At 49.9% G+C, this 26,098-nt stretch overlaps 1 protein-coding gene across 1 annotated transcript in view; it reads left to right on the top strand.

Moving 5' to 3' along the window:
- LOC138467899 (uncharacterized) overlaps positions 1–26,098 on the top strand; it is a 216,818-nt gene that overhangs the window by 47,377 nt on the left and 143,343 nt on the right. The window contains exon 3 of the mRNA XM_069608216.1: positions 4,278–6,188. Coding sequence (XP_069464317.1) covers positions 4,278–6,188 — 1,911 coding nt within the window. The remainder of the gene's footprint in view (positions 1–4,277; positions 6,189–26,098) is intronic.

Raw genomic sequence — 26,098 nt, 5'->3', positions numbered from 1 at the left:
GGGAAGCCTTTGGAATGACACCAGCAGATGCAGACTGATTGAGAGGGGAGAGCAGAGTTTGAAATCGATCTGGCAGGGAGAGCAGCAGATGCAGACCGATGAGGGGCCAAGAGAGAGAGGCCTGATACAGATCGGTGGGGGCTGCCTGCAGTTCTTGCAAAAGGGGAAGATGGTTCTAGGCCTAACTGATTGACTGGCTTGTTGGGACATGGGAGATTTGCACACATTAGATGGGGTGTTGACATATTGAGGGAAGGGATATTCATCAGAAGAGATTGTCTTATGAGAGAGAGAGGTAATGTGCGATGTGTGGTGATGAGAGAGAGAAATGCTGATGCTTGCGAATTGTTACTAGGCCGCATTTGTTATTAGGCATGCATTATTAGCATTGTAGTGGCATTATACATTGCATTATAGTTGGAACCTGTGCAGTAAGGGTTGCAAATTGTCATTGAGACCGACTTGTGTGTTTCCATTTCATGTCATGTTTTCATTCTGTGTCCATTGCTTAGTGTTTTGGAATGTGTGTGTGTAGTATAGCAATTTGACAGTAACACAGTGCCAGTGCACACCGCCCAGAGATCATGAGATACATTAGCTGGGATATATTTTGCATGCAATAACAGGGGGTCAGATTGGTCCACCTCCCCCCAAGGTAGACCTGTTGCATTTCCACAATAGATACATGTGAAATCCTATATTGGCATAATGAGCCGCTATGGGTTTTCGTAGTCAACTCAACAAGATGACAAATGTAGCTGTACATTGCCAGTTTCTTTTTCAGCCAGCCTTTAAGCTGAGCATGTAAGCTACGCCCAGGGTTCTGCTCAAACCTTGCAGACCACTTATTATATTGACATAATAATGCCAAACGTTCCTATTGAAATACAACGATCAATCCCTATGTATGCCTGGACGTACGATACAATAATAGTGTTATCTATTGCCTTTAAGTTTTCATAGCACATTACTGTTCTACAAATACATTCAGATGCAATACTAAGAATTTGCGGAGTAGCATGGCTTCAAACTTTTTCAGTTCAGCATGGTATTTGTGGCCCCATATATCTATGGCATACATTAGCACAGGGAGAATGTTTTCAGTGTATAACATCAATATAGCATAAGCTGAGAATCCAACATTTCTACCAATGAACATACTAATTTGCGTTGGAAGATTTTAAGCACTTTGCTTTGGTTGATATCCAGTGCTTATTCTATTTGAGCTTGTCTACCTGCTCGCCCAGATGTTTATATTCATGGACATGTTCGAGGTTGGTCTTATCCATAGTCCAAACACATTTTTTAGGGGGCCTTTTAACGGGGGAGACCATTATCTTAGTTTTAGCGATATTGACTTGAAGCACATTTTTATTTCATCAGCTAGCGCACTAGCATGTTTTGTAATCCCATAGGGGTGTGGTCCATTAACAAATCGTCTGCATTTGCAAACCACCCCACAGATGAGGAACCAACTTTCACTGGGCATGTTGCTAAATTCATGAAGTGTAGTTGCATGTCGGCTAATTATAAATTGAACAGGGTCGCCGCAACAATGCAACCCTGTTTCAATCAACAGCAAATGGGAATCGGGGCAGACCATTTCCCTTGTGCATCCAACCGAATAAGGACCGTTGTGTACGTGTATAGCAGCATAAGCATTTTTAAGAGTCACAGGGGTATATTCCATGTGCTTAGCTTGCTCCACAGCCTGTTCCTAAGAACAGAATCAAAGGCTGCAGAGAAGTCGATAAATGCACAATATATATTTGACTACCTCCTCTTCCAAGAGTATTCTATGGCTGATGTTAGGATTAAAAGATTATGGGTCGTGCTGGATTTGGGCCTGAAACCGGTCTAGTTGGGTGGTAGGATATTATTAAATACAATCCATTCATTCAACTCCACTAGTAGTAACCTCGCAAAAAATGTTGACGGTACATCTAGAATAGCTAACATCCGGTTGTTTGTGGGATTGTCCCAAGCTCCCTTTTTATGTACTGTCAAGTGATGACTCATCTTCCATGTTTCTGGCATTTTCCCTGTGTTTCCAATTTCATCAAATAGAATAAGGAGGGCATTTTCCCAGATATCAGGTGACAATTTCAACAGGTTGTTACAAATGCTGTCTGGGCCAGCAGCGCAGGAATTATTTAAGCGCTCAATGATCAATATAATATCCAGAACAGAGGCTTTGCGTACCCAAGTATCGGTTGGGGTAGGTAATGCCACATCATTACAATCTTTAGAACCCAACGTAGACTTGATGTGGTTAAACCACTGTTCTTCAGATATACAGTTAATAGTCGATTCCCTTTTTTTAGCTCTTTGCATTATTTCCCATAATGCAGCGTTATTTTTGAAGGATGCAAGATTTGCTATCTGCTGCCATCTTGCTACTTCGCGACTCATTTTATAATTCAGCCATCTGCAATAATTGTTCTTGAAGTATTTAATATGGCCAATGGTCATGCTCTGGTCGCTACTCCCAGCTATCGGAGATATCGCAGCAGCTATTTCTTTACGCAGTGTCTTTTTAGCTGCGCTAATGATTTTGTCTTTGTTTTATTATGAAACTATACTCCGCATCCGGCACAACACCACTGGGGTTTTCTCCTCTGATCGCTCAGCATATTTTGCAATATTTTTCAGACTAATGGTTTTCAGCCTCTCCCACTCTGGGTCTCGCAGCAACAGTGACTTGTGCATGGTCCGTGTGCACGGGTGGTGAGCAGGGCCTGCGCCAACATGCATCTGCACTGTGGAACTCATCACACTGATACCAATAAATGATAAGGCCTTCACCAGTTTCCATACCTCATCAATATGCGTCTGTATTTACCAGAGCATCTCTCACTATCTGCAATAAGTTTAGTTTAGTTTATTATTTGTAGGGCGCGCCAAGCCCTGGAGCATCAGGGCGCACAAGACAAGAATATGCTCAATAATCATAGTACATTCTGCAATAAATAAAATATATACAGGTACATGTGCATGGTCATAATGCAGTATACAATAAGCAAGAATGAGCAGGGCTGGGGCTAGGTCCAGACAAGAGGTGATAAGGGTACAGGAATATTTAACAATGTGGAGGTGATATACAGTGGAATAAGTACAGTAATATACAATGTTGTAAAATACAGAACGTGGTATCAGAGCTGGGGCATGCAGGTGGATCGCTAGTAGGGACAGTCAGGTCAAGCAGGTCGGATTAGTTAGATGTCATTAGCTCACAGCTAAGATCTTCCTGTAGCTGTGAGGCGGCCTTCCTATTCAGTCTTGCATCTTCCCTCAATCAGCCTTGCATGTTTGTCATTCACGCATAGATTCCCCTTGCCCCTCAGCAGAGGGAATTATATGCTGATTTTCCTGGTGTAACCTAAAATGGCAGCAGAGGCGAGCCCTGCAAGTTCCCCAAAGGATGCCAGGCCAAGAATGTACAGAACAAAATAGGATTGTGGGGAGGAAACTGGTGTTATTGCAACTCCATCCATGAGGGAGGGGTGGGGGGAATAAAAAATTATATTGTGGTCGAGGAGATGCTGACTCTTAAATGGAGTGATGAAGAGTAGCACTTGGAGCAATGAAGATCATCAATAAGTTTATATGGGCATTGGTGTGGAGGTTTTGGCTGCTTATTTGTCTCTGTGGTTACCTAGAATGGCTAGGTTCCATAGATGCTTCAGGAATTGTGCTGCTTACTGGTCAATGTGGTTATCTAGAATGGTTCCATAGATGCTTCAGGAATTGTGCTGCTTACTGGTCAATGTGGTTATCTAGAATGGTTCCATAGATGCTGCAGGAATTGTGCTGCTTACTGGTCACTGTGGTTACCTAGAATGGCTAAGTTCCATAGATGCTGCAGGAACTGGGCTGCTTGTCACTTCCTGGAGTGGCTAGGTTCCATGGATGCTTTTGTGACCCACTTTCCTCATGTGGGGCCTCGTGGTGGTAGCAGGCTTCCCTGTGGTTTTTCTAAAATCTGAGCTGGGTGCAGTGCACAGTTAGGACATCAGCTGGTCGAATAAATTCAACTGTGTTTAAATTAAAATTCTTCACCCCTTTCTAGCTTGGGGCTAGAGCATGTTCAACTGAGCCAACCTCTTCTCCAGGGAACACCAGTTACAGTTTAGTGTCTTATTTTGTGCAAGTTTTATCCTGTGAAACTTTGTTATTAAATTGTTTCAGGAAAACTGACCTACAAATCTGAATAACCTTTCTTTCAAAGTTCTCAGCATCCATCTTTATTAATGGTTGATGTGTTTTTTCTCCTCCAGATCAGACTCGGCATACTTTGGTCTTCACTCCTGGTGAGAATTGTCATTCAATCCTGACGGAAGATTTTGGTGAATTTTTCCTTCCAGCATCTGAGAATAATCAAGCTAATTTCTGGTGTAACTGGGTCATATGGGCTGGCCCAAGAAGGCTGCTCATAGTTAACATAACAGGATTTATTACCAGTGAGGACTGTGCCGAGAACCAAGATGCCATTATTTTCCATGGCATTGCTTCATCCACAGAAGGTACTGTGGTGTACGCTTGTTGGAACAAAAATATTCATGTTTTTTCCACTCGAGCCGTGGCAGTGCACGTTATTTACATGGCTCAAAACTCTTCCCAGAAACATGCAGGTACATACTTTCATGGAAAGTATTATATTTTTGATGACTATGAAACAATACTTTTGAAATATCCTTTGTTTTCTTCATTGTTTGCAAAGGAATTTGTGCAGCGTGAGAACAGAGAAGGATCAAAAATTCCAAGAGTTGATCCTTTGCAATCAGCAAATTCATCTACTGAACAAATGAGCAGTTACACACACAACCCTAATATGACTTTACGTCAAACGTTTTTGAAGACCACGTTTTTCGGTAGCACGCTGCTCAGCAATAATTCTAAATCTTCAAAGCACCCCAAAGGTGTACTCCATTTCACAACAGCAAGTGAACTGTATCAAATACCTAACAAGAAAGCTACTCCACTGTCTGTGGATGGAGATGACAGCATCCAGATTGAGGTTTCCTCTAAATCCTCCGGCACACCAAGAAGACATATTTTCATGATAACCAAACCGGAAGAGGCATCAGTTGTTACGGTTGATGGACAAATCGGTTTAGGAAAGTATGTTGATGATGCAACTCTAAGTTTAGAGTCCTATTCTAATGACGTGGAACAACCTATAAAATCATTCGATAAAGCAATCACTTCCCTTACACTGGGAGGTGAGAATGAATTCATCCAGTCAGAGCTTGCACAGCAAGAAAGTAGGGCTGTCCAAACTGATCACACCCAGAGTATTCTGATGTACCGAACAACATTACACAAATTGCATCAAGCCATACACAAAAACCAACCAAACATCTCCTTAAAATTGGAGACTATGAAAAATAATGTGATTCCTGGAACTCCTCATCAAGCACTTGGTGTGTTTTCATCTCAAGCATTTACTCCATATTTAGAAGCTAGTCTAACCACTACAAGGGAAAAATGGTTCAGAACTAAAGTTCCCTCTTTTGAGGACAGAGACCATGTCAGCAAACATGTTAATCAGCAGAATTCCACGACACCGGACAACATGCTAAGGGAACATTACCTGATCTTTCCCAGCCGAGCACCATTGCCACCAATGATCACTACAAAGACTCAACAGAAGCCATTTACACACCAGGAAGGTCTAATTTCTGAACAAGGTTTTCCACATGTAAAAAGCTTGGCAGATGGAATAAAAATAACTTTGCAGGATCAGCATTCCAGCCCTTCCACCTCTGCACATTCGATGACCAAAATAGTTTATTTCGTAAAAAATCGGAAGAACAGGAGAAAGAATACTTTATTAAAGAATAAGCAGAAAAATAAGAGGAAACATTTGGAAAGGGGAGATGGGAAAAATGAGTCTGGACCCGTATTTCTTGGAGTTCATAAAGATATCGCAAAGGTTACTCACCCTGTGAGGGTTGTTAAAGCTTTAAAATCTCACACGTCTGCAGCAGAACAAGTAACCATCAAAGCAAACTCACAAATGCCTCCACGTCCTCCTCCGCTCAAGGAGACGATGCAGAAGCTAAATGGACTTTCTTCAGATGTTAATTATAAAATGGATGAAGTCCTGGAAGGAACACAGATTAATCCTTCCACCTTCTCTCCGAATCTGACCACTTTGGGAGAAGAATTCGAGGAAGAACCTTTTGGTACGTACGGATGGCTTATGCTTTGATGCTGGCTGTGTATTGGAACTCTACATAGTTTCCTGTACCTCTAATGGCTGCATGAATGATTGAACCAAGGCTTAAGCATCGCCGTGGGTTGATTGCCTTGGATTTACACTTGCCGATGCTAGAATAAGGACTTTGGATTGTTTATATTCTGAGGGAGCTGGGTGGTGTTAATTCTTTAAAATCTTGGGCCAATTGTGCACCAGCATCAAATCTGGTAGCCAAAAAAAAGTTCACCGTAATCAGTGGAACCTTTTAAAATTTAAGGTTACTGTCCATAAAACGGAAATGTTGGGAATGCCAATGTTCAGAATTAACAAATATTTAGTGATTAAACAGCACTTAAAACCAACATGGCTGAAAACTCAAAGCAATCAATTTTTAGTTTTGTGTTTTTATAGTACTCTGTATACCGATGTGGTGTGTGCTCGTTTGCACTTGACATATGAATGATTGCTGTGAAATGTGATACGGAGATTTAAGTTTCCGTGTATGTTGAGGTACGTTTTGTAGTGTGTGAGCGTAGGTTTTGGGGTGATGTGTACACGTTTTTAGCATGTATTGTAAACTTGGGTATATGTTATGAAGATATACTTGTATGCTCTAGCAACTCTTTACTAAGTTGGAGGACGAATTAAGATGTCCAATTTTTTTTTAAATTTTTTTTTTAGTGTTTAGTAAATTCTTAGACCCACACATTGGCATTCCGATTGTGTATGCGTAGATGGTAACCTTAACTTTTTTCCTTTTGTTTCTTCATTTGTGTAAGGGGAAGATGCATTTAATTGTTCACATGCATGTGGTTATGCCTAGAATGACTTACCCATTTGATAATTGAGCGCTGTCATTTGATTTTGCATCTGATTCCCACAACACATGGAGTTTACGCAGTCTAGTGTAACATATTTCAAATGATACACATGCAATGTTTCACCAATCCGGATTCTTTTGGTAGGATCTGCTGCAAGTTATAAAATCCTTCCATGCTTGCCGATTTTTTTTATTTATTTTTTTATTTTGCTACAAGTTTCAATGCAGATTATATTGAGTCTGCCCTTGCGGGACAATTTATGCATCAGGTGAACATCAGTGGTCGAAGTGAGCGGGAGCGGTCGGGAGCGGTGATCCTGTACTTTTTTAAATGACCTTTTACAGCTCCGATACTTTTATTTTAAAAAGAAACCGTTCCGGAATGGATTCATTTTAAAATAAAAGTGTAGGAAGAAGTTGAAACTTGCACTTTCAGTCCACTGCACGGAACATTCCCTAATTTCCCTTAAACAGCAAGTGCAAGTGTTTGGGGGCGTGTATTGTGTGTGGGAGGCGGCGTGGGGATGGGGTTTGTGGGGAGTGGGGGCAGGCTAGCAGGGAACATAGTTCCACTACTTCTTTTCGTACACTTCGACCACTGGTGAACATGGTTTGCTAGTTTCACGTATGCATAGTACAATAATGTTTGTGAAGTTAGTACTACTGAACAGTTACTTTGCAGTTTTGATGTGCTCTTTGTGGAACTGAAAGTGAGTTAATGTTGCGATCCCGATTTGTTGATTGGTTACACACTTTAGTGGACTTATCGATTTCTATGGTTCAATTCTTTTATTTGTAGCCACGTTTTTGGAAATGTAGCCCCCGCTTGTGCAGAGTTGAGTATCTTTTCTGGACATGGTTTGCAAGGAGGGGCTTCCGTTTGGGTGGTGGTAGGAGTGGTTTTAGTAGTATTCATTTGATGTGTCCCTCTGATCATAGTGTGCATGTCTGAATACTAGTATGTGTGGTGTGGGGTGGGGCAGAATTGTGGTTGTTTGTGTTCTGTAATGTAGTTTGTTAGCAGCTCCACATCGTTGTGGAGGCGAGACATCCAGGACGTGACGTCAGGGGAAGGGGAGGGGCCAGACGGGTGTTACGGCAGTTGCCATTTGTTAATCAATAAAGAAGGTTGTACAAAAGCCCCGGTCTCTTGCGTATCATTGGGAGGGCCCTGATGGTATCCGACATACGGGTGAGGGATAGAACAATGGCGACGAAGGTTTGTTGAACCCATTTGTGCCGCCGCGAGGTCTGCTGCCGGGCAGTACAGCGCGTCGGCACACCTCGATCGGCCTGCACGCTCGCCCCACGGACAATGCACACAGGAGTCCCTGCTCGAGCAGTGGCGCGGCGAGCGATCGACACGCCCACCAGCCAGACAAGGAAACACGAAGTGGCACAGGAGCCCCTGCTCAAGCCGCGGTGCGGCGAACAACCGTCATGCCCACAATGACCCGCCCGACAAGGGGGCACGAAGAGTCACAGGGCATGCACGAAGGAGGACCTGCTCCTTTGTCACGGCAGAAATCAAAGGGCCGAGTCAAGCGGTAGGAGCCACACACGCCATACACCGGCCTCAAGCAACAAAGCATTGTGGAGCAGGCCACAGAGAGCCTCCACCCCACCACGTCTCACGGGAGAACCAGTAGGTTGAAGCCCCAGATAGTCGGAGACAGGGAGGTGGGCACACAAAGAATCATACACTCAACCCAGCCAAGTAGAACACGGGAGAGGCGTCTGAGCATGCCAAAAGAGACAACCAAGACCCACCACCCCAAAAGCAGGGTTTCGGGCGCAGGCCACGATGTCTGACTCGGCTAGCACCACAGCGTCATCTTCAGGAGTGGCGAGGGCCACAGCGGCAACGTCAGGAGGGGAAGATGCTAACCAAGGAAACTACCAGCCCACACACAGTGAAGGGGGCACATCACAAGTCATGCATATGCCAAACCCTTTCGAGATACGGGGCACCTCGAACCTAGGGCCCCGCTGGGCCATATGGCTCTGGGATTTCAAATTCTACGCAGGTGCCATAGGTTTAACGGACGATGCAAGGCTAAAAACCACACTATTCATGGCAGTGGGACCGGCAGTGAGAGACATTGTGGGCGAATTGCTCAATGTAGACACCGTGACGTATGGAGAACTTCACGCCAAATTGTCGGATTACTTCGCGCCGCACACCAACATTGATTACGAATGCCACATATTTCACATGACCAGACAGGAAAAGGGAGAATCTATAGACAACTTTGTAATGCGCCTTCGCATGTGTGCAGTGGTTCCTGGCAGTGGTTGCAGTTCGTTGTTTCGACCAGGGGAAGAGCGGATCTCGTCGAGGAGGAAACGGGGAGTCGTTGCACGGCACAGGGATGAAACCCGCCGCGGAGTTAGTCGATAAAAGGTGCGTTACTTTTATTCGCGGTCAAAGTGGTGAAGCTTGGCTATCGGGCCGCCGGGGTGCTTGGCACGGGCGATTCGACCAAGAGACATCTTTGGAAGGTGAAAGGGGCAAACTGGTTGGTCCCACCAGCTCAGAAGAAGACTCGTCCAGCAGAAGATCTTCTCTTGTCGTTGGGAAAGTGGTGAGTTTGTTGCAGCAGGGCTTCACCGGTGGTGTCGTTGCAGATGGCTCTGCTTCTTCCCTCTTCGGATTCTTAGGTCCTGTGGCGACTACTGAAGTTCCAGTCCCAAAGGCCCTGCTTTTATGCATAAAAACCCCCATTCAACAGCCTAGCTGTCACTCAAACATGCGAAGTGGTGAGCCGGGCGGCTCACCAGTGGCCCAATCAGAACAGAGTGTGACTTGAGTTGCTAAGGCAACGCAGTCCAGGGTGCCAATTCCCCTCCCCACCCATCCTGTGGAACCCAGACAGAGTGGCACCATTTGGAGGGCTTCTGTGGAGAAGCCCGCCAAAAAGTGTAACAAAGGGCTCGACCTTGGTCAGAGTTACAGAGACGGACACGAGTGCCATTTTAGAAAAGAGTTCTGGCAAAAAGACCCAACCGTGGATTTAATATTAAATAAACCGGCGGTATCTTTAACATTGCACCAAAAAGTGGTGCGTTTAAAATCAATGGGAAAATCCCATAGAGCATATTCCGGTGGAATATTTCACGTGGTAACCACTGCCACCAGCCAGAAACTCGACAAGCGGGGACTGGACAGTGCCCCCTTGAAAACAGACCCAGGGGCAATCTAATTAACCCCTTCCAGTACTTCCACAATATGATGGTTTGTACTGGTTCTTTTCACAATTTAAGACTAGTAAAGTCAATGGTGACTTTACATGCCCTGGGAGACAGTAGTCAGTCCCAGGGTATGGGGTCTGTTTGGGGGTCACTATGACACCCCTGTATTACTGCACTGAGGGTGCTGTGTAACACATACACAAAAAACAGATTATACCCTATGGAGTAAATGACCACATAGCCATAAATCAAACAAATAGTCAGAGACGTATCTCAAATCATGCCTAAGAGTGGGAGTAAAAGAGTTTCAGTCTTAGCAGGAGAAACAAACAAACCCCAAAAATCCAGCAAAACTGCTGGGGGACTCACTAGGTTTGGGAAATTAGCCTTATAAGAGCATTCTCCCTAACAGAGAGGCAAAGGAGATGATGCGAAAGAGGGAGCAAGAGAAGGGAGGAAGGTGATGACGAAGAGCTGAAACATCTAGAAAGAGATTAGGAGGTGAAACATCAAAGAAACGAAGGGGAGAGGGGTTTAAGGTAAAGCATCAGAGGAAGAAAAGGAGTTAAAACACTTTGAGGTGAGGGGGCATAGAGATATACCTATTGGAGGAGAAGTGTGAAAGGAGTGTGGGCGAGGGAGAGGGAGGAAGCTTCCAAAACTACCAGTGGTGGGTGGAGAAGACCAAGTCAATGCAAGTAGAGGAGGAAGGAAAACCGAAGTCGTGCCTAGAAGGTGATCTTTATTCGCCCTAATTTGGGAAGAGGTTTTTTGAGAGCAAACATGAAGAGAAAGATTGAAGTACCATGGGGTCCCACTCTTGATATTGGGCACCTCAATCCTATCTGACAACAAAGGGTACCAAGTGGTGGTACCTCCTATGACAGTCCAGGAGTAGCGATTCGTGTACTATATATACAAGGAAGTAGATTTATGGAAAATGTCTTCAGGACACTATAGTTTAATAAAGCGCATCCGAACCCTCAGGTAGCTGGGCACATAATCGTGTGCACAGCAGAGTTACATATCGTTACACGAACATCATAATACAACAGACAGAGCATACATTGGTCCAGGCTCTGAATGTTTACATACAAGAGTAGAATATACCGAGAAGAGTATGTACAGAGAATAGGCACAAAATAGTTAGTGGCGAGTGAAAAATCCTAGACACTGTGACTCGGTCGAATTCGGAGAGGATAGGACTGTGCACCATAGGAAGGATTTAATTGGATAAGTCTGTTAATTGCCCGTACAGAACCTAACCCCATTACTGTTGGCTGTGTTAACACTTATCATGTGTATCCAACGAACATAGAAAATTAAGTCACATTTTGATCTCGGGTCATCTGTTGGTCTCTTGGCCATCACAAAGATCTAAGCAACTGTGACATCTAAAACCCCATAGATGTTAAATAGCCACAAATACTTCATAATCTATTTATCTCTGCTAATCCATTCTAAGAGTTGAAAATGTCCAAAATATCAATGGTGCTAATTAAACACCTAAATATTTGTAGCATGGTTCTACCACCAATTTCTTTGGTGCCACCACCATACTGGGCAGAAATGCTGTGCTGTCAATAACATGGTGGATATTTCCAGCTCAGTAGGTTTTCTCTGGCTGACACATAGGTTCCCGTAAGACCTTTCAGGATACATTAGACAGCCAGGGTGCCTCACCCACCATAGGGGAGAATCACCTGGTGTTCTTAACCATGGGTAAATCGGCATGGTAGATTAAAAATAGACTGGGCTGGGAACACCATGTTTTGAAGCAATTCGCCTATAGAGTGGCTGTCTCTTCTGCATATACCTCAGGATGACATTCAACAGCTTAAGCCGTGATAGTCTGGTTTCTTACAACAGCTGTGGCAGAAGGAGCGGTCAGGAGTCAGCCTCCCCAGTTGAATGCAGACCCCAGAAACATTACTTCCAACAGGTCTGAAGTCTTAAGTTAGGCCTGCTCCTCTGGCCCCTGCTTTCTCGCCCTCCTGGTACTGCAGTCCCTTTTGAGATGGTTTCTCCTGTGGCCTGCTCTGGTCTGCTTGTGCCCTCTCCATTGCAGTAGCTCCCCGGGCTTGGCTGCTGCTTCTTACCGCCTTACCTTGTTCTCCCCATAGGCCTCACTCTGCTCTAGCGAAATGCATTTCATAGGCATTCTGGTCCTCTTTTCTTTGCTTCCTTTATTCCTCTATTGGTTCAGGCTTGCTGGTTTTTCTCGGTGGCCACGGGATTGGTTAATTTGGGTTTACCCATCATTGTTCCCTCCTTTCGTGGGCCTGTGGCTTAGTGCCCCACTTGGCGTGAGGTGGAAACCCCAGATTACTGCCAGCTCTGTTCCACATGTTTGAGCCTCGGCTTCCAGTGCTCTGCGCTTTTGATATGCCATGCTTTCCTGTTCAGGTACGTTCAGGGTGAAGGAACCTGTAGACTAGCGAGCTCAGGCTGCTGCACCGTTTCTTCTCTGCTTTCGTATCTAGCCTCACTTTTGTCAACAGGGGCTATCCTTGGCATACGTGGTTTTGCCGAACACCCCCATTATAAATTCAAGCCTAGGAAGGCTTGTTTAGTCTTTACTTTCACTGTTTCACAGGGTCTCCGAGGGGTAATTTTTGACATACAATGCTAAGGCCAACAAGGTCCATCTGAGGGATTCTCTGCGATATTTTGCACCGTGCACTTCGGGGTTGCTCGGTTGATCGTCTTGGAACAGTGATGGTCAGTCTTGGTCAGTGATCGTTCTTATGTTTACCTTTTCGATTATGCATTCCACCTTGAACTTTCATATTGTAGGAGCATTTCTCGTATTGCGACTAAGCCTTCAAGAAATCGTGACGTCATTTTTTTTAAACAATCCTTTTATCTGACCGTTCAAACACATTCCCTCTTTATAATCCTTTTGTCTTTTTTTCTTCCTTTTAATAGCATACTTTCAATGTTTTACTTTCTTGATTTCAATTGACCTGTTCTTTATTGGTACTCTTAAGGCTAGCATACACAAGGTTTTCACATTTCTTAATTTTGAACTAAACCACACAACCTGAAAAACTATAATGGCATACCTTTTCGTGTTTGCCCTCTTGTTTTGCTGACAATCTAAAAGTGTCTTAATGCTTCATGATCAGTAAACGTGTGTGGATTAGCTATTTAATATCTAACTTTAAATCAATACTTTCTATTTCAAACCTTTCCATCCACAACTACTTCCAGTCAGTGATGGGAACAGTTACATTTGACGACTGGAGTCTTTATTTAATCATTCCAAATCATCGCTTTGGCCTCGCATGAATATTCACAGGGTAATTCATAGAATCCAGCGCACAAGTAGCGCACGCGGCTGGCGCACAGCGTGCGCCTGCGATAGTATGCGCCAGCCGCGTGCGCCAAAACCGAATCCGGCGCACAGCGTATTCATGGATTTTAGCTTCCCCAGGCAGCCGTGGCGCACAGTGGCGCAGCGACTCGCTGCAGCGCCAGTTACGCCCCCAGGAACGCCCCTTGCGCTGGGAAATCTCATAAAAATCACAAACCAGCGCAAGGGGCTGCGCTAACACTGGACCATCACGGCAAGCGGCCCATGCGATTTTCAAGGGTGCGCGGGAAGTTTCCCACGCGAATAGCCTGGCCGCGTGTATTTCAGGGGTGCGTGGGAAGTCCCACACGCGAATAGCCTGGGCGCGTGTATTTCAGGGGTGCACGGGAAGTCCCACACGCGATTACAACAGGGTACGTGTATTTCAGGGGTGCCCGGGAAGTTCCACACGCGAATAGCCTGTCCGCGTGTATTTCAGGGGTGCGCGGGAAGTCCCACACGCGATTACAGCAGGGTACTTGTATTTCAGGGGTGCGCGGGAAGTTCCACACGCGAATAGCCTGGGCGCGTGTATTTCAGGGGTGCGCGGGAATTTCCACACGCGAATAGCCTGGGCGCGTGTATTTCAGGGGTGCGCGGGAATTATCACACGCGAATAGCCTGTGCGCGTGTATTTCAGGGGTGCGCGGGAATTTCCACACGCGAATAGGCTGGGCGCGTGTATTACAGGGGTGCGCGGGAAGTTTTACACGCGACTTCAGCAGGGTACGTGTATTTCAGGGGTGCGTGGGAATTCTCACACGCGAATTGGCTTGGTACGTGTATTACAGGGGTGCGTGGGAAGTTACACACGCGATTAGGCTGGGTGGGCCCTCACAGGTGTACCCTGTACACCCTCCACGGCCCCTGCAGGCAGCCCACAAAACAGGGGACTACCCTGCACACCTGATCATGTCCCCCTGCACCCCCATCCACCAGGGGCACCCTCCACCAGGCCCCCACCCATGTCTCCCACCACCCCCACCCCCCATCCACCAGGGGCACCCTCCACCAGGCCCCCACCCATGTCTCCCACCCCCCCCCCCACCCACCAGCACTGTGGGGCACGTGGCCAGCAGGCAGTCAGGCAGCAGCAGATGGCAGGTGGGAGCGTGCTCAGGGCTCTGGGGGACTGTAATTTTGCCTCCTGGCCAGGAGCGTGGTCTTTCGTGTTTGAACGCGTGGACAGCCTGATAGGGAGTGAATCTGCACGTGAAAACCCCACACTCAGCGAATCGCGCGAAAACCCGTCACCAGCATATGTGCGTCTATAGTTACCTGCACGTGCAGTGTCAAAACGTGTGATTGGTGAAAAGTGAGCTACACGCAGGAGTGTCAAAGCGTGTGATTGGTGAAAAAGGATCCACACGCAGAAGTGACAAAGCGTGTGATTGGTGAACATGGGCCAAGCACGTACACGCCGTAAGTGACGCTGTACGTGTGGGCCTGTATATAAGGTAGTGTTGAACACCATTTCCTTGTACGTGCTTTTCGTGGAGAGCGAGTGGGTGAATTCTGTACTTCTTGTCGTTTCACACGCGATTTACTTCACGGCGTTTCCAGTTCGTACTCCCTGTTACCTCTGACAGCTTTTTCTCTTTTTCCTCTTGTACTGGTTTACCTGGGCCTGTTCCCTCAAACAGTGTCCCCTTCTACTGTTGTCCTGTCTCCCCAGACAGCGTACACATCTTCTTTTGGCGGGGGTGTTGCCAACCAAACGCGCTCATTTTTCACGCTCTTTTACCTGGCAGACGGTGAGTCACGCACGTATCTAACTTCTGTGCTTGCCCCGTGTGTAGCCTACCCCTTCAGAGGTCATTCTAGGCTGCGTGTGACACGCATACGTTCATTGTGTTACTGGATGCCACAGCGTAGTGCAGGGTTTTCCATCAGCACACGTGGTCTAGGAGGGGTATTGTGCACGTTCCTTAACTTTTCTGGGGTGCCTGTGCGTTGCGTGACCCGTCATCTTTCCCCAGGGGTGTCATATAGCCTTGCCACTGCACTAGGGTACGAATACCATCTGGTACCCAACCCCTTTGACACCCAATTGCCCAGGACAATTGTGCACACCGACTCCCATACGCACAATAACATCAGTGCCATGGTTGGGAGGCGTGCAAGCCGTAAGGGTGGCAAAGGTGGCCGAGCCACACGTGGTGGCCGTGGAGGATCCACTAGGGGACGTGGTTGTGACTTGCAGGGTGCCCCTGTCCCCCCCAGTCTGGAGGACCAGTCAGGGACACCCATGCCCCCCCCCCCCAGTTGAGGGTCATGTGGCTGATACCAACCCTGATCAGCCCTTGTTGGACCAGCCCATTGTGGCAGCAGACCTGTCCGAGGGTGATCCCATCGCTGACATCCAGGTCAGCAGGTCCACTGCACGTGCACCGGTGCACATTGGTGTCATCAGGGCACGCGCATCTATGCCAGATAGGTCATCTGCTGGCCCCCGTAGCCAGGGTGTGGCTCCATCCACCCCACCTCTCATACACCCTGCCAAGACTGTGTCGGTCCTAGTTCATGCACCTCAGATCAGGCCTGACCCCATCCCACTACCCCCAATGCCTGCACCTACTCCCATGCTGAGTGTGCAATCCCACACACCCAGTACTGAGTCCACCACGGCTCCTGCCCCTAGTGTCCACAGCGGCGTAGGACACTCTGGATCCCCACCCCCTTCCAAGCGCAAGAGGAAGAGTGCACGTCCGGCACAGGCTGATTCCCCAGGCACGGCTGCACAGTCCGGCCCATCAAGGAAGCCAAGCTTCACAGACGCCGAACTGAATGCACTTGTTCAGTATGTGTCAGATCATGATAGGGAAATGGTCATCGTTGCAGGGTCCAAGACCACACATGCCAGACGCCAGGCACACTGGCAGACCATTGCTGACAGAATAAGTGCCCTTGGAGTAGTGAGGCGCACAGCTAGTGATTGCCAGAAGCGCTGGAATGACCTTAAGCGCAGGGCAAAGGATAAGCTGGCCTCAAGTCATGCCGCAACCTTGGTGACTGGAGGTGGGTCCCCAGCACAGGAAATAGAACTCACACCACACGAGTCCGTAGCTGGATCCTACGTCACCGAGGGACAACTCCAAGGTGTGGGAGATCTCCCTGATTACGAGGCATCATCCGGTGAGTGCACATGCATGTGTGTATTATCCATGTGCATGGTGTGTGTGTGAAGCATTCATGTTGGGTGCCTGTCAAGGGGGTGTGTGGCAGAGTAGATAGTGGCACCCATGTGCCTCATCCAGTATGTTCAGTGCAACACCATCTGCCCACAGCACTATCCCGACTGGCAACAGTGCACATATGGCCCTACACCATGGAAGTTGCCCTTGAATTGTCATTTTGTCACTACATTGTTGCTCATACTCCCCTGTCTATTCATCTGATGTCTTACATACCATTCCTATACTTTCCCCCAGCCAATCAAGTTTCATCTTCACATGCCTGACATGCAATGATACCACATGCTAATGCGTCCTCTGTATATAAATGCCTACCAACATGCTGTCATACTGTGGATGTTGCCTTGACATCCACCTCCTACCTGTGTGCTTTGGTACCGTCTGGTTTCGAGCCCCATTCCCTCACACTCCATGCTGCTCTTCATGGTCTATCTTCCCTGACTTCTACAGTTCAGACCATCGTGCCCTACTCACGACACCTGCTTGCTAACAGTCAAATGAGGGCACCCTGCCCTCCAATGCGACCCACCCTATTGCTGACAAGTGCATCTGAGCCTACTCAAAGCCAACTCTCACTGACATCTGCTCATACATGCCTTTGCCTGTCCCATAGACCCTTCACATGGTCCCTGTCCTCTCTCCTTGCTCCTCTTCCACCATCAATGGTGGGACCCGTTGGGGTGTACTCCTGGCCTCCTTCCAACCCTCAGAGGCCACAATTGATGTGCATGGTAATGGGAGCATCTCAGTCCAAGGCCCTTAGGCCAACCTCATTCTCCTTGAGAAATGCTAGCCACATCTCATCAACTTCCTTACCTCTCCTGCTGTCCCCCCTCCTCTCTCCTCATCAATCCTGCACTGCCTCCCTGCACCCTCCCATGATCCTTCTCCGCCTCCCACTCCAACTCCTACACATGCTGCACCTCTGATCTCTAGCACTCCCCGTAAGTCCTCCAAGGCTGTCAACCTCCTCCACAATTACACTCCTTTCACTGCGGCTGCATCAGGCATTCCTCCGATATCTGTCACTTACATGAGGTTATGCACCTTGACATCCTTGGTCTCATGGAAACATGTCTGACGGCCAGCTCTGTCTGCATCCTTCACACACTCCTACCTGATGTTCAGGAGACCCTCTCCTTTGCCCGCCACTACTGTGCAGGGGGGGTGTGCCCTTGGCTTCCCTGAGGGTATTCCTGCCACTGTCACTCCTACTTAGACCTACTCCACTCTGGAATGGCTTGTGTGACGTCTCTCTCTACCACACCTTGACATTCACAAACTGTGCGTACTGTGTCTGGGAAAACTGGTCAAATGTACTACTTCCTTTCTGAGTGTCCTCACCTCTCCTCCTCACTCATGTCCCCAGACACAGAAAGCCTCCTCCTTGTTGCTGTACGCATCCACCTGCATGCTTGTTGACCCACCCACGTGACCTTTCTGTGACCTCAGCAACTCCCTCTCACCCTCTAGACTCCCGTCTGTCCCTACTCATTCTGCAGGGCACACTCTTGATGCTCTGATCTCATCTGACTTTCCCCTCTCCGTCCATCTCTGCACTCCTCTCTCCTGGAGTGATCACATTCTCCTCTCCTCCCAGCTCACCCTCACCACACCACAGGCAAAGCCACCCTCACCACTGTCACACACCTTCTTGGTATTCCAACCCATGAAGTGTGTGTCAGTCGAGGCTCATGCTGCCAAAATCTCCCCCCCATCCAGCTCCCCCTTAGGCTCACTCCCATCCTGACAGGGCCCACTCCATGCTCCACTCTATGTCAGGTACACTGGATGTCTTTGCCACGGTTATGACCACCTGTCTGAAGCCCCATGCCAATGCAGAGTCCTGGCATGACTCGGATCATGTGAACCCAGACCACAGGTGCCGGGTGGCAGAGAGGGAATGTCCTGCATCATGCTCATCCTCTGGCAAACTGCCTGCCACATGCTCCAAAGGTAATAGCGCCTCACCCTTCTCACCAAGATGAGATCCCCAATCCAAGGGCACATATCTGCGGCATGTGACAACTCTGCAGGACAGATAGAAATCTGCAAGGACCTTGCCGAGCCAGATGCAGTGTGTACCTCCCCTGTCCCCTCCGAGCCCACAGCACTGCATGATTGTCTCTGTACCCCTATAGGCCACCCCCCCAGCACTTGTCTGCGCCTAACACCATCTGCCCTTGACGTTAAGTCCTACTTACCTTGTACAGCACTTCCAGCCGCCACTTCCCCTTGCACATCATTGTGCCACCCACCCCTGCACTTGCGTGACATGAATGACACCAGCACCAGTAGGATTGTTGACTGGCATCCCTACTGCCCCACCACCCCTCCGTGCTCCGCTGTACCTTCATACATTTCTGGACCGGTGCTTCACGAATGCTATATGATTCCTTAACAGGTGATGGGGAGGTGGAATCTCATTGTTTACTGCATTTTGTTGATGTAGACAAGGCACTGTGCATCGTGGCCAATTTGGACTAGCAGATCCATGTACAACATGTCAACTTATTGATGTGATGATGCAATGTCAGGACCAGAGTGGTAGAAATCCTAAAAAGTTGCCCTCCTCTCCCTCTTCACTTGGTGGCTATGTCACATGCCATGTGTGTGATGGCATGTGCCTTTGACATGGCAATCACCGGCCAATGTGTGATGGCAGTGCTAGGCAGCATGGTGAGCAGGCGTTGCTCTCCAATCTGTACATTGTATGCCCTGAGCCTCCCCTACAGACCCAGTGATGGTGAATGCATAGGAGGTCTCCCAGTCATGTGGGACATGTGTCGTAGAACTACTGCCTCTGTTGTTCATCAGCCCTTGTTGCATGCCATGGTGCTAATGCCTGTTTCCATTTTTCTCTTTCATGTCTTTGCAGGGGACGAAGCACTTGTTGATGCTGGGGATGTGGTGGTTGAGCCGTCCCAGGAGGGCAACCCGGGCCGACCTTCCACAAGTGAGGGACGTGGTGTGTTTGTGGGTGAAAACCCACAAGTGCTGCAGGTCGTGCTGTCGAGGGGTGTCTCTGGGGGTTCCTCCCCCGAGCAGTATTCAGGTGTAGACTCGGAGGATGACACCTATGTGCAGTCGCAGGTGAGTGTTCTTGGGAGAGAATCTCCTCTGTCCGACCCACCTGCAGCCGGGCCATTGCCCTCAATGGGGATGTCAGTGTCGGCAGCTCAGCCTCCGGTGGTTACGGATGCAGGGCCACACCACACAATCTCTGATCCTGTTCCTGGGGCTGCAGATCAGAGAGGGAATGCAGTCCTGCAGCCTGAGGCCTTGCCGGCACAGCAAGGCGCAGTCCGCCTTGCCCCAGGCAGGTGTGGTGCCCGTCAACGTGGTGGCCGTATGCCACCTGGCAATACCGCTTGGGAGCAATCCATCTACGGTATGGCCAACCAACAGGCAGCATCATCCGAGATGATTGCACAGGCCATGGATAGGGTGGCCACTTCCATTGTCCCCCCAGAAAGGCTGATGGAGCGACTGGAGCAGGCTACAGAGTCCATCAGCCAGGCACACAGGGAGGATATGTTGGCGTCCAACAAGGACAGGCGGGCGGCACTGGCGACTCTGCGGGAATCACTTTCCATGGAGTCCCAGCGCCACAGGGAAGGCCTGAGGGAAGAATTCCGTCACCTCAGGTCGACCCTGTTAGAGCTTGAGGCTTCATCCCATAGAAGGACAGAGGAGCAGCTGGAGCGTCTGACACGGACGCTCTCGGCCGAGATGCAGGCAACTCGTGCGGAGGTCAGGTCATCCCGGGAGTTACTGCATGGGGACCTCCGCATGATTATAACCCAGAACCAGAACTACCAGACCCGCCTGCTTGCAGCCATGGAGGAGCAAACTCGTGCTTTGCGTGGGCTGCCTCCCATTGTCACACCATCTTCTGAGGCAGCTCCCCCACCTCCTGAGTCAGCTGCAGGGTCTGGCCAGAGCGATAGCGACTCATCTCCCACAACAGAGTAGCCGTGTGGGCCACGAGCCTATGGGGTGTTTTAGTTTCCCATGATCCACACAGGTGGATTGTGGCGTGCATCCTGTCCTCGGACCTCATAGGTGCCCCCCCCCCCCCGCCGGCCCTTTCATGGCCATTTTTTCTCAATTTTCTTTTTTCTTTTCCAAGAGTGTTGCCTTGTGTGGGTACCTGGGCATACACTGTATTGTGGCTGGGCACATGCAGGCTTGTCCTGAGTTTGGTTTAGATGCTTGGGTAGCAGACATCCACACCCCTCCTGCTTCCGTTTACATGGGCTTGGAAAGGGTGTGCCCAAGTGACAGCAAATTACACGGTGACATTGGACTCCCATGAGCTGTTGGCCAGTCCATAGTCAATACTGTGTAGACATTCATAGTGTACATTGTTGTTGCACCTAACTATGCATGATGGTTTGATATGTGCCTCTACTTACATATGTTGCTCATGTTTTGCAGGTATTTCACACAGTTCTTCACACGGGCATACTCTCTGGAGTCAGACTACATGTCGGTAGATGTGCACTGACACTTTTGCGTGGCGCCATCACTGTACATCTGGACGGTGAGGACATACCAGCAGAATCAGGTAATGAGACTACCATTGATTACATGCATTGTGTCTTGTTTGGGTGGGCTTCAAGGTGGGTTGGTGTGTAATTTGATTGAAATTACTCTTACACAGGTGTGTAGTAGTGGCTCCAGCGCGGTTAGCTGTTCAAGTGCGGCTATGTTCCATTTGGGGCACTGCTATTTGTGACACCGGTGTCATGTTGTGATGGCCAGTTTGTTTGCTCTCACATACCATGACATGGTGTCCTCAGTGGCGGGACTGTGAAGGGAATGGGTGACATGGCAATGTTGTCATGTAGTGAATCGCCTGTGGCAATGCATATTTGATTGATGGAGTTGTGTCTTCTCGTTGTGATGCATTGCTGGTGTATGTGTAGGTAGGGGTGCACACATAGTGACACTTCCATGTTAACAATCTCAGGCTGATGTGTATCTGACAGTTTATTGTCGAGTAATTTTGTGACATTGTCAGGTAGTGTCATCATTGATTGTCAGATGGTATGTGCCAGAGCAGTGTGCACTAGCCAGCACTGTGATTCCTAGGTGAAGAAGTTGGCCACCAGTTGCGTACGGGCTGCCACCCCCCGTGCCCTTTCCCCTCCCATGCGCAGCGGGCGTGCATGTGGTTGTGGATGTGGGGGCACCACCATGTCCACGGGCAGGCCCCGGCGTGTTGCAACGTTGTGCAGGACACATGCTGCCACTATGATCCTGCACACTATTCGGGGAGCATATAACAGCTGCCCGCCAGAACGGTCAAGGGAGCGAAAGCGTGACTTCAGCACTCCGAATGTGCGCTCCACTATGCCCCGTGTTGCAATGTGGGCTGTGTTGTACCTTACCTCGGGTGGCGTGGTGGGGTTCCGGATTGGGGTCATCATGTGGGGGCTGATAGGGTAGGCACTGTCCCCTGCGGAGGTGGTGATGGGTATCATTAGTGGTGTTGTGTCATGACCCAGTATCTGACATGCATGCATGTGCAGTGGCATTCATGCTCACCAAGCAGCCATGTATCTCCATGCTGGCCAGCCTCCAGGTCCCGGCATAGTGTAGACATTCTGTAGATGAAGCTGTCGTGGGTGGACCCGGGATAGTTGGCATATACTGATGTGATTATTCCCTTGGCATTGCATACAACTTGCACGTTGATGGAATGCCAGTGCTTGCGGTTTCTATAGATGTGCTCTGTTGCCCTGGGTGGACGTAGAGCCACATGTGTGCAGTCAATTGCACCAAGCACTTTGGGGAATTGAGCCACACCATAGAATTCCTGGATGCACGTCCGCCTTTCTGCATGAGTCCTGGGGAGATATATGTGCCTGCGGACTGATGGCCGTGCAGTGATGATGTTCAAGACCTGGTGTAGGCAGCGTGACTGCGTGGCCTGTGACACACCACCCACTATGGCACTTGTCCGCTGAAAGGATCCAGTGGCCAAGAAGTGCAGTACATTCAGGACCTTCTGCAGGGGGCTGAGTGCTTGGGAGCACAGGGTGGGTGATGTGAGGTCATCCTCCCACTCACTGACCAGGTCCAGTATGATGTGTGCTGGAAACCTGTACCTCCCATACACCTGGTCATCAGGCATCCCGAATAGGCTGGTTCTGGGTGTGAATATTCTGGCCCTGACTCTCCTCCTCCTCCTCCTTTGGTAGCCCACTGCCACTGCTGCTAGGAACGGTATGTTCATCCTGGCATCTGGCTTGTTTATTGATAAGTGCGCAAATTAATGCCTTGCGCGTGTTCTAGGCGAGCGTGTGACCCTCGCACCCCTGGAATCTAGTTCCCACTCCAATAGCGTGTGGAAATTCCCACGCAGCAGGCATACAGGTGCGCTGACGTACTTGCGTGTGTAAGTGCCCGCGCACCCCTGTAATACACGTACATAGGCCAATCGCGTGTACGCGCACTTTTGGCCAATTACACGCGATGTAATACACGTACATTGGCCAATCGCGTGTACGCGCACTTTTGGCCAATTACACGCGATGTAATACACGTACATTGGCCAATCGCGTGTACGCGCACTTTTGGCCAATTACACGCGATGTAATACACGTACATTGGCCAATCGCGTGTACGCGCACTTTTGGCCAATTACACGCGATGACACTCTGACGTGCAGTATTTCCACGTGTGCTCCGTCATCACGTGCTGAGTGGGGAACGCCCGTGCGGATCACGTCAGACGCGCTTACGCGGTGAGGGACTCTGGTCCAATAGAATCGCGTATGCGTGCTGATGCACTTACGCGCTAAGGCCCTTTCCTCGGATTTCACGCTGACGTGCAGGAATTTCACGTGCCAAATCACTCCGTATCAAGCTGGCCACCTGAAAACACACGGAACACCACGCTCCTGCCCAGAAGGCCGAGTTACTGCCCCCCCAGTGCCCTGAGCAGCCTCCCACGTGCTATCTGCTGCTGCCTGCCTGCCTGCCTGCCTGCTGCCACCGTGCCCTGCCATTTGGTGCCTGCACATCAGCCATCTGCAGGGGTCCAGTTGCTGTGTCCACCCCTGCTGGAACTGAAGACTCCCAACTGGGATTACATCGCTCCACAGCCCAGCCCCAGGACCCAGCTGCCCACCCACACCTGCCTCTGGGGTTGCCATGTCGGGCACTTCGACATCTGGCACCAGTGGCAACCCCAGGCCAGAGGGGCAGAGGGGCACCAGCTTCACTGCCACCGAAGTTGGTGTCCTGGTGGAGCATGTCCTGGGGCAGTATGATGCCCTCTTTGGATCGTCCCGTGCCAGCAAGGAAGGACGGGAGAGGATCTGGGCCGACTGTGTGGTTGCCATCAACGCGGAGGGGGTGGCAACCCGCAACGTCCAGAAGATCAAGAAGCGCTGGGAGGACTTGAGGTCCAGGACCCTTGTGAAGGCCCGGCGCCTCGTGGAGGGGGGCCGGGGCCGCATGAGTTCCATCCAGAAGAGGGTCCTGGAACGCGTACGCCCAGCGCTCCACGCCCAGGTCCTTGAGAGGGAGGCCCGTCTGGAGTTGAGCGGTAAGTGTGCAAGCATTACTGTGTGAGACAGGGCATGTTGCGGTGTGCTGGTTCTATGATACTTGCCTGTATGTGTGCCATGGGCCATGTATGCATGTATGTGTGCAGGGACATCATGGTAATGCATGTGCGACCAGTGATGTGTGACCCACATGGTTGTTGCATGTGTTGAAATGTGGCATGGGGAGCCCTATGCAGATTTAGGACATGAGAGCATGCCAGTCTCTGTACCTGGACATGGATGGGGGTGAAGGATGGGTGCTGATGCCAGGTACATATATGGTAGCCATGTCTGTGTGCCTGACCTGCGTGTCTGTGACTTGTGCATGCCATGGATGCATGACATGTGTGTGACAATGCACAGATTCTGTGACGCACCCAACTAACCCTTGTTTCGCCTGTGTTCGTTGTGTTTGGGGCCAGATGGATGTGACTGAGGTGAAGTGTGTGCCTGTGATATGCATGAGCCATGATGCATGTGAGTCACATATCATTGAATGTTTCAAGAGTCAATTGGACATGCATGGAAATGTGCATGGCATGCACCATGCCTGTTACTGTGTGTGTTTTGCCTGGACTGACCCATGTGTTGTGGAGGGACATGATGGAAGTGTACTTTGACAGGGGTGCTCATCTGCTATTGCTTCCTGTCTAGGGGACCATTTTACAGTAGCCTGATGCTTGTGTCCTTTGTCTCCCTCTACGCAGCGGCTAGTGAAGAAGAGGGCGGAGACGGCGCTGTGGAGCAAGGCGGCGGGGATGCCCCCACGGCTGCAGCGGAAGGGGTGGGTGAGCCCCCACAGGGGCCTGCTACGGCGGGAGACGGTGAGGAGCCATCCAGGTTGGTGGTTTGCACAGAGGAGGAGGAGGCCGACACTGGTGCACACATGGGGCCTGGTGGGAGCATCCCTGCTGGTGCAAGTGGTGCAGTCCAGGGCCAGGGGCAGGAGGCAGCACAGGTCACCGTGGAGGTGCCTGTGCATGTCGCTGTCCCTGACCCTGTGAGTGCACCACCATGCACCAGCAGGGATGCCCCGTCCCAGGCCCGTCCGCAGGTAGTGGGGATGTCCATGTCAACTGACTCCCCTCCACCTGCGGCCGTGGGAACCCCTGGCCGCGTGGAGCAGGTCCTGATTGGGGTCGCGATGCGCACGGCTGTGATTCGTGATGACGTGCGTGCTTCCCGGGAGGAGCACGCACGTCATCACGAAGTGCACCGTGCCGACGTGGCCCAATTGGGATCGGCCATGTTCGGGGGGTTCCTGCATGTGTTGGCCAATCTGACGGCCCTCTCCTCCTCTGTGCAGGCTATCCAACGGTCGTTCTCCTTGCCGTCTTCCGGCCCAGATGCCACCATGGCCCCCTGTGGACCTGCCCCGACCAATGCAGCCAGCTCGGTGGGGATCCCATCCCTGCCACAGTTGGGAGTCGGAGGTCCAGCAGGGGTGGACGACACAGCAAGTGGACCCCAGCAGATGGAAGATGTGCCGGCATCATCGGGCAGGGCACGTGCACGACGGCGTCGGTGGTTACCATCAGCCTGGATGCCGTTGTGCTGGCAGAGGCAGTGGCGTCGGAGGCAGCAGCGGGCTCGACGTGGGAGGCATCATGGCTCAGGGCCATCAAGATCAGAGGGGCAGGCATCGGCCGGAGGGCAGGGCAACCCTGGCATGGCGGTGTGTTCCGTGTGGGAGGAGTTTGGCCAGCGGATAGGTGCGGAGCGGCAGCGGGCGGAAGAGGAGCGGCTCGCCATGGCCAGGGCGGAGATCTCCATG

The sequence above is a fragment of the Ambystoma mexicanum genome, chromosome 4q (assembly GCF_040938575.1).
Source record: "Ambystoma mexicanum isolate Mex_15411 chromosome 4q, UKY_AmexF1_1, whole genome shotgun sequence".
Taxonomy (NCBI): domain Eukaryota; kingdom Metazoa; phylum Chordata; class Amphibia; order Caudata; family Ambystomatidae; genus Ambystoma; species Ambystoma mexicanum.
Note: the sequence above shows the minus strand (reverse complement) of the source record. Positions and strands in the feature narration are given on the sequence as shown.